The following is a 9922-nucleotide window of genomic DNA, read 5'->3' on the forward strand; positions in this document are numbered from 1 at the left end:
TATTATTATGTTTTCTTTTCTCTTTTAAGATGCTGCTCTCTTCAAATATTTTTCAATTTTGATAGCATTTTAAGATATTGTTTCAAACTTTTAGAGATGTTTTTAAAATAATTTATACTTTATAATATCATAATAATTTTATTTTAAGTCTCTAATTTTTAATTTACTAAAATTATGTATTTATACCTACTATAAAATAGACAAATGAGAAATAGGGTGAGGATAGAAAAATCTTCCCCACATGGAGATTCACCATCCCCACCCCCACTAAATTTATTGGGGAATGAGGTGAGGAATGGAGGCAAAAAATTAGCCTACCCCATTCCCCACCCCATTGCCATCCCTAATTCTATCCTCATCAACATTTTTATATTAATTAAAATTTTTAACGAACATCAGTTGTAAGGTCCACATCACAATGACACATCATTAGATACGTGACTACACGCACTATGACACATCAAGATCACAATGTTTTTAATTAAGTTCAGTCTTATTACAAATGCACAACTGTCTGTCTACTAGTCTTTTTATGTTTGGGAGCTAGAGTAAGTGTAGGATTAGATTAATTTTCTAGACAAAATATTTATTCCATGTTTGACGGGCTCGCTTAAATTTGATTAAGAGGATTAAATTCAAATTTACTTTTACAATCATAGGATTAGTTATCATAATTTTCACATGGGTTTAAGGAGAATTAGAGTAAGCAATGTTTGTCCCTTTATGACAATCTGTTTGTTTATTAATGAGTTGTTATCTATTTAATTATTTATTTATTTTTATTCATGATTTCTTAAAAATTAAGTATGTATTTTTTATTCTACCCATGTCATCTTTTATCATTTATTTATTTAATGTTAAAAGTAATGCATTAACAAAATTACTTTTTAGAAACATGCCATTTATCATTTGATTATTATACAAATATTTTTAAAATATTTGATTAATAATTAATTTTATATTGAACTATTTTAGTTATATTTTATTTAATAGGCAATAATATGCATCATATATAAAAGCATATAATTTTCATAATTTTAGTTGTTCTTGTTAAAAACCATTTAATTTCACTTAAATTTAATTTAACATAGTGTAATTAAATATTATACTAAATATAAGATTGTACTACATATAAAAAATACAATGTAATCTAATTCAATTTAATCTAATTAAATTTTAAGTGTTAATTCAATTTAATCATGCTTACTAAACGTAGCCTAACCTATAACTAAATCATACAGTATATGATTGATTGATAATGAAAGAGTAATCGCTGGCAGACTTATGTTGTGGCTTGACTCTTGAGTCCATTTCTTTGAAAATATTACATCCAATTTGGCCCTGCCAATCGAACAGATAGTTCAAATTGACAAAATGTCAAAATCAATTCAATTGCGTGCACGTGTTGGCTTTCACTATTTCTAATTTTTGGCAAAAGGCTAAACTAATAAAAGTCATAAAGCTGGTCAATCCCACAACCAAACACGAGGTCCATTTGAGTTTGATTTACCACTCCTCTACGGAGTTATTACACGTCACTCTTATTACACGTCACTTTGTGGGATTAGAGGAAAAGGCTAAAGTTTGATTGCATAATCGTATAGACCCCCTTAATTTTTTAAATTGTTACAGCCCTTAATTTTATAAATAGTTACACAAGTCTTTTTTTTTACCGTTATACCCTTGATTACAACCATTCAATATTCATTTTAAATAAATTCCATCAGGATAGTCTAATAACAACTTAATATTTAAGATAATTCATTATATAGGCAATTTTATTAAATACACTTATTGTAATTTTTTATTTATATCATATGATATATATATATTATTTTTATCTTATTATTGTATTTATATTAATTCGGGTTGTTATAATCAAATGGTATAATAATCATTTATGAAATTAAGGTGTCTATCTGACCATTTATGAAACGAAAGGGGTTTATGTGACCACTTAACAAAACCTTACGGTTGTGGGTGGCCTTTTCCCATTCGATTATGTAGGAAACTAAGATTCTGGTTACTTCTTTCCAAATTATGAATTTCAAATTCAAATGCATGTTGAATTGCTGATAAGATATAAGTATGGCAAAATTTCCCGATAGTAATACTCTATATAGAATTAATTTTTAGTTAATAATAAAAAAATTTGATTTCAGTTTAGACCAGTTATAAATAAGAATAAACTCCATATTGTAATAAATTATAGCTTTTTAATCCAATTTTAAGAGTTTTTAGATCCCATTTTAAGAAACTTGCCTCCACATAATAATAATTATTAGTGTAGCGTAAAAATATATGTTATGTTATATTAAAGGAACTTACTTCCAGATAGTACAATTACACAATGAGAGATAATTAATGAAGAGAATGCAAATAATTAGAGATTTTTAAGATGACTTTAATATTCTTAATAATAGTGCATAGATACATTGTACTCATTTTTTGATATATTGAGATTTGATATGCTCCATTAATAAATTATTAATGTATTACATACTTTACCTCTATATTCTTACACTAAGGATAAATAAGTTAAAACAATAATTTTCATAACTACTCATCTATTAAGTAATAATTTCTTCATTACAATTAACTAATTTGGTCCTAATATTATAACTATAGAGAGATATTGCTATTTTGAGATTGATTGATAGAGCACACCAGCCTTGAATTTCGTTAATGTCCCTATATGGTACCATTTCACGCACATCAATAATTTTACATTGTACAAATATGGAGCCATTAATCATGTAAAGATTGTTAATTTCCCCCCCTAGACCATTATTGGCCATCTATTTTGTTATTTTATTATTGTTTTTATAATAACCTCTAAGCCAATTTTTTAAAGGAAATTGGTGGGCTCAAAATTCAAATAGCCCCACCATTATTAAATTAACTTAAAATCTTTTCCGTAGAAAGTAGGGTATTATTGAAATTGATTATGCGAAAGATATTTACGTGGCCCATGATCAAATAGATGTAAATAAAGTTAACGTTATCTGCAAGAGTGTATTGGCATTGTTCATGAAAATTACAATTCTTTATAAGGGGATTGCCAATTGCCCCCCTACAGTAATTAACATATATTATTATTTTTTTTATTATTTTTATAATGATTAAAAACTCCCTTGATAGCATAAGTTTATAATATTACTCTTATTTTCAACTACTCTTTATTTATATTTATTATAAATTAAATAAATGACATGAATAGAAACTAAATAAAAAATTAAGCATTAAAAATAAGAAATATATGTTTTGATATGAGAAAAAAATTAATAATAAATTTTTTTTCTTGTAGTTATTTATTTTGTAAAAATTTCTTATAATAAATATATAAGAAAGTTATTATAAAATAATAAAAAAATTATTATAAGAAAATTTGAATGACAAATAAAAATTTATTATAAGATAAATAATAAAATATTTTACCTATACTTTTTACATTTAATTTTAAAATATTACAAAATGTTTATTATAAGAAAATGTTCACAAAATAAATAATTACAAGAAAAAAAATTATTATTAATTTTTGTGCTCATATCAAAACATATATTTCTTATTTTTAATACTTAATTTTTTTATTTAGTTTCTATTCATGTAATTTATTTAATTTATAATAAATGTAAATAAAAGAGTAATTAAAAATAAGGGTAATATTATAAACTTATACTATTATGGGTTTTTGGCCATTATAAAAGCAGTAAAAAGATAAATGGTATATGTTAATTACTGTAGGGGAAAGTGGCAATCTCCCTTCATTATAAATGGCAATGCCATTGATAACATTCTTTCACATTTTCTTTATTGCTGCATATAGCAATGAAACCGAACATGAGCGGTGTCCTTGTTTTTGCCTTATTTCTCTTTGAAATACTTGCCATAGCAACCATTAGCGTTAGCTTCTGCAACGGAAGTTCTTATCACGGGGGTTGCCTTGAAGGTGAGAGAGGAGCACTTTTAAGGCTCAAGCGAGATCTTAAAGACCCTTCTAACAGGCTTGCTTCTTGGAATGGCAGCGGAGATTGTTGTGCATGGACTGGTGTTGTCTGTGACAACATGACCGGCCATGTGCTTCACCTCGACCTTCGAAATCCTTTCAATTATTCCAAGGAATCTGAATATGACGCTATTCGGGGGACAGCGCTTGTTGGTAAGATAAATCCTTCTTTGCTTGATTTAAAGCATTTGAGTTACCTGGACTTGAGCCTCAATGATTTCCAAGGTGGTCGAATTCCTAGATTTGTTGGCTCCATGGGAAATCTACGGTATCTCAATTTTTCTGGAACTCGAATCGGCGGAATGATACCTCAACAACTTGGAAATCTCTCCAATCTGCAGTTTCTTGACCTTAGTTCAAATTATTTATTATACGTTGACAATTTTTTGTGGCTTTCTGGTCTTTCTGTCCTGGAACACCTCGATTTGCGCTCTGTGAATCTTAGCAAAGCCTTTGATTGGCTGATGGCAGCAAACAAACTCCCTTCTTTGGTAGAATTAAGATTGTCAAATTGCCAACTCCAACACTTCTCTCCATTAGCCACCGCAAATTTTTCGTCTCTCACAGTGCTTGACCTTGCCCACAACCAATTTGATAACTCGTTCATTCCTAGTTGGGTCTTTGGTCTAAGTCATTTGCTCTTTCTTGACCTAGGTTTTAATAATTTTCAAGGTCCAATTCCTGGGGGACTTCAAAACCTGATTTCCCTTAAACATTTGGGGTTAGATTCCAACTACTTCAGCTCTTCAATTCCCAACTGGTTGTATAGATTCATCCATCTTGAGTACCTTAGTCTTCGCAACAATAAATTGCAAGGTACAATTGACTCAGAGGCTCTTGGAAACTTGACTTTCATCAGTCGGCTCGATCTCTCATTAAATACTGGTCTTGTAGGGAGAATTCCAAGATCCATGACAAGTCTTTGTAATTTAAAGTCAATCAATCTTCGGGGTGTCCATGTGAGCCAAGAAATTTCTGAGATTTTAGATATTTTCTCGGGATGTGTTTCTAATGGACTAGAGAGTTTAGATATGCGGAGTAGTTCAATATATGGTCATTTGACTGATCAGCTTGGCCAATTTAGAAATCTCGTCACTCTTAATCTTGCTAATAATTCAATTGTTGGTCCTATTCCAGAGTCATTTGGTCAACTCTCAACCTTGAGAGAACTACAGATATATGATAATAAGTTAAACGGAACACTTTCTGAACTTCACTTTGCCAATCTGACAGAACTGTCATGGTTCAGAGTAGGTGGAAACCAATTGACGTTGGAAGTGAAGCATGATTGGATTCCTCCTTTCCAACTTGTTGCATTAGGATTGCATAGTTGTTATATAGGGTCTCGATTTCCTCTTTGGCTTAATTCACAAAGGCATTTACAGTTTCTAGATTTAGTCAACTCAAGAATTTCAGATATTTTTCCCATTAGATTTTTGAAATCTGCTTCCCAATTAAAGATTTTAGATCTCGAACAAAACCAAATTCACGGGGAGATGCCAAATCTAACCGAGTTTACTCAACTTTTGTTTCTTTCCATGGATTCGAATAATATGTCTGGCCCATTACCCCTCATATCATCCAATCTCGTTTACCTTGGCCTTTCATATAACTCATTCTCCGGGTCAATTTCTCATTTCTTGTGTGACAAAATCAACGAGACAAAGAGATTAGAAGCTCTTAAGCTGAATGATAATTATTTACAAGGAGAATTACCTGATTGTTGGATGAGTTATCAAAATTTGAAGATACTTAAACTAAGTAACAACAAATTCACTGGTAATCTTCCAAACTCATTTGGTAGTTTAGCTTCTCTTGTTTGGTTGGATCTTGGTAAAAACAGACTGTCTGGGACAATACCTGTTTCTCTTAAAAATTGTACAGCATTAGAGTCACTTGATGTTGGTGAAAACGAGTTTGTTGGCAATATTCCAGCATGGTTTGGTGAAAGATTTTCAAGAATGGTTGTTCTCAACCTTCGTTCCAATAAGTTTCATGGCCCTTTACCCACAAGATTTTGTGATCTAGCTATTCTTCAAATCTTAGACATCGCGGACAACAATCTCTCCGGAGCCATACCAAATTGCATTAATAATCTCACTGGCATGGTGACAGCGAACTCTTTTTCACGCAGTGCTCAGCAACATCTACCTGTTCCTCTGGACGTGGATGTGATTCTTACGGAGAAGGCATCAGTTGTGAGCAGAGGGGAAGTGGTTGAATATGATGAGATTCTTAATTTGGTAACTGTGACGGCTGTTTCCAGGAATGATTTACCGAAAAATGTTCCTTTGGAAGTGAGAAATCTTAAAGCAACGCAGTCATTAAATTTTTCGCACAACACTTTCACAGGAAGAATTCCTGAAAGTATTGGTGTTATGAGATCATTGGAGTCTGTTGATTTTTCTGTGAACCAACTTTCGGGTGAAATTCCACAGAGCATGTCAAATTTGATGTCCTTGAATTATTTGAACTTATCCAACAACAAGTTGACTGGGAAAATTCCTTCAAGCACTCAACTCCAGAGCTTCGATGCATCTAGTTTCGCTGGCAATGATCTCTGTGGAGCTCCTCTTCCAAAGAATTGTACTGAGAATGTTTCAAATTCAGAAGATGAAAATGGAGATGAAGACGAAGATGAATTGGACCATTGGTTTTATGTAAGCATTGCACTTGGCTTTGTGGTGGGAATTTGGTGTTTTATAGGCCCTTTGATTTTCAATAGAAGATGGAGGTACAAATATTGTCATTTCCTAAATCGCCTTGAGAGGAGAGTTGTTTGTGTTGTAAGAAAACGTGGCTAGATTTTCTCTGTTTTTGAGTTGTTCTGCTTCTTCATGTACTGTGCTCACTGAAAGGAATAGAATATTACTTAAATTGAACGAATGGCCTTTGATTTGTTTGTGCCTGTAAGGTACAATTAATGTGAAATTATTTTGAAATAAAGCGATGATATTCATATTCAAAATCATAGGAGACCTTCCCAACTCGACAAAATTAGTACTGATAAATCAAAATTGAAAAAATATATTTTATGGACAGTTCACCATGTATAGGCTCAATGATTTTTATACTAAAAAAGATCATAAATCACAACATTGGTATCAAAATGTTAAGATCTTGAAAAAATAAATGGAAAAGCTTCTTAGATTAACAAGCAGCACTGCAACAGGGGAGTGGGCTCAACTATTCTCTATTATGCAATCTTGACCCATACGTCTCTCTTTTTTCACATTTTATCTATGGAATATTTTCAATGCAACATTGAGATTCACAACTATCCATGTAAAGACTAATTGAAAAAAAAAATCCACTCTCCTCCTTAAAAGCAAATAAATAAATAAAGCTAGTCAATAACATGTCATGAGATATATGGATAGTTGTCCATTTACTATAACAATCGATTGGGTTAAAGTCGTCAAATCTGAATATCGTTATCTACTGACTTAAAAGTCGTTTGCGTGGAAAGGAGGTGAATCCTAATCCAACTAACAGTAGGATAATGTTGAATTGGATTATGCGGAAGAATTATAAGGTCACACGTTAAGTTCATTAATTTGAAAGAGAGAAATGGCCTTATAAATAGCAAGGTTGTTGGTAACACAAATTCAAATAGACATCGACTCTGATTAAACCAAAGATGAGTGTTGTTCTCGTTTTTGCCTTGTTTCTCTTTGAATTATTTGTCATTAGCATTAGCTTCTGCAATGGAAGCTCTGATCATATGGGTTGCCTTGAAAATGAGAGAGAAGCACTCTTAAGATTCAAGCAAGATCTCCAAGACCCTTCCAATCGGCTTGCTTCTTGGAATGTTGGTGGAGACTGTTGTGCATGGGCCGGCATTGTCTGTGATAACGTGACAGGCCATATCATTGAGCTTAATCTTCGAAATCCTTTCACTTATTACCATCGGTCTCGGTATAAAGCTAATCCAAGGTCAATGTTGGTTGGTAAGGTAAATCCTTCTTTGCTTGATTTAAATCATTTGAGTTATTTGGGCTTGAGCTTTAATGATTTCCAAGGGGTTCAAATTCCTAGATTTATTGGTTCTATACGGAATCTAAGGTATCTCAATCTCTCTGATACTCAATTTGTAAGAATGATACCTCCCCCGCTCGGAAATCTCTCCAATCTAAAGAGTCTTGACCTTAGTTTGAATTATTTATACGTCGAGAATTTTTTGTGGCTCTCTGGCCTTTCATTTCTAGAACAACTCGATGTGTGTTATGTGAATCTCAGCAAAGCCTCTGACTGGCTGCTTGTAGCAAACACACTCCCTTCGTTGGTAGAATTGAGATTGTCAAATTGCCAACTCCATCACTTACCTCCGTTAACCATCTCAAACTTTTCATCTCTCACCGTCCTTGACCTTTTCTTCGACCAATTCGATAACTCGTTAATTCCTGGTTGGGTTTCTAGTCTCAGTCATCTAGTCTTTCTTGGTTTCTAATAATTTTCAGGGTCCAATCCCCAGCTGGTTGTATAGACTTACCCATTTTGAACAACTTAGTGTTGCTGACCGCCCAAGTTGCTAGCTCAATTACCCACAATTTCGGGTTAGAGAGCCCAAGACAAGGCTAAGAGTGCTAGCTTGGCCCGATTCCGAAAAGTTTTAGGCAACTCTAGCACATTTGAACTGGTAAATATCAAGAATGCTCCACACATTTCCAACACATGTAAATATCTAGAATTCTAGGCCATTTGGTAGAATTCTCTAGCATTATAGGGCATGACATTTAGTATTTGAGCAACAAGCTTAGAGCAAGCGACTCAAACACTTGTAAGCTCTCTTGTAATCTCTCTTGTGAGTAATACAACTCTCTTCATTCAGCTCCATTGCTCTCTTCTCTCTAACTCTTCAAAAACCTCTAGGCTTAGCTAGTCGAGAAGATCAAGACTTACTTAGCAACATTCGGCAAAGGTTGTCTAAGTGCTGCACGGGTTTGCTACGCAAAACACTTATCCCGTGACATTGGTCTCTCGTACAATAGTCTTGAAGGGAGAATTCCAAGATCCATGGCAAGTCTCTGTAATTTGAGGACAATCTATCTTTCAGGTGCTAAATTGAGTCAGGAAATCTCTGACATCTTTGATATTTTCTCAGGATGTGTTTCCAAAGAACTAGAGATTTTGGTTTTGCAAAGTAGTTCAATTTCGGGTCATTTGACAGAGCAAATTGGGCACTTTAAAAATCTTGACACTCTTGATCTAGGAAATAATTCCATCGTGGGACTTGTTCCATTGTCTTTGAATGAACTTTCAAAATTGAGAATATTACATCTGCCTGATAATAAACTAAATGGAACTCTTTCTGAAATTCACTTTGTCAATTTGACAAAATTGTCTGTATCCTCCGTCAATGAAAACAACTTGACATTAAAAGTGAATCATGATTGGGTTCCTCCTTTTCAACATGTTCAATTAGGATTACGATCTTGTTATGTAGGGTCTCGATTTCCTCAATGGCTTTACTCACAAAAGCTTTACAAATTCTAGATTTATACAACTCAAGAATTTCAGGTTCTTTTCTGAATAAATTTTTGAAATCTGCTACTCAATTAAAGTTCTTAGATCTCGGTGAAAACCAAATTCACGGGGAGATGACTAATCTAACCAACGCTACTCAACTTTGGTATCTTCGCTTGCATTCGAATAATTTGTTGGGTCTATTGCCTCTTATATCATCCAATCTAGTTTACCTAGATCTTTTCAATAACTCATTCTCAGGATCAATTTCTCATTTCTGGTGTTATAGAAGCAATGAGACAAAGAGATTAAGAGCTCTTAGTCTGGGTGATAATTACTTACAAGGAGAATAACCCGATTGTTGGATGAGTTATCAAAACTTGATGCTACTTACACTAAGTAACAACAAATTTATTGGTAAGGCTGGAACTGTGTTGATTGTTAAACCCG

At 32.8% G+C, this 9922-nt stretch overlaps 2 protein-coding genes across 2 annotated transcripts; both read left to right on the plus strand.

Moving 5' to 3' along the window:
- The first annotated feature begins 3829 nt into the window (after nt 1-3829).
- Nucleotides 3830-6810, plus strand: LOC18054703 (receptor-like protein EIX2). The gene has a single exon (XM_006452141.2). It carries the CDS (start codon nt 3841-3843, stop codon nt 6808-6810), a length of 2970 nt encoding a protein of 989 aa, XP_006452204.1. The 5' UTR covers nt 3830-3840.
- An 836-nt stretch (nt 6811-7646) lies between these two features.
- On the plus strand, nt 7647-8766 carry LOC18054704 (receptor-like protein EIX1). Its single transcript, XM_024178512.1, has one exon. It carries the CDS (start codon nt 7647-7649, stop codon nt 8454-8456), a length of 810 nt encoding a protein of 269 aa, XP_024034280.1. The 3' UTR covers nt 8457-8766.
- Nucleotides 8767-9922: the final 1156 nt, after the last annotated feature.

This window comes from Citrus clementina, unplaced genomic scaffold (assembly GCF_000493195.1).
Source record: "Citrus clementina cultivar Clemenules unplaced genomic scaffold, Citrus_clementina_v1.0 scaffold_1, whole genome shotgun sequence".
Classification (NCBI taxonomy): Eukaryota; Viridiplantae; Streptophyta; class Magnoliopsida; order Sapindales; family Rutaceae; genus Citrus; species Citrus x clementina.

Coding starts and splice junctions, on each gene's coding strand:
- LOC18054704 (XM_024178512.1), top strand. CDS start 7,647: ATGAGTGTTGTTCTCGTTTTTGCCTTGTTTCTCTTTGAATTATTTGTC.
- LOC18054703 (XM_006452141.2), top strand. CDS start 3,841: ATGAGCGGTGTCCTTGTTTTTGCCTTATTTCTCTTTGAAATACTTGCC.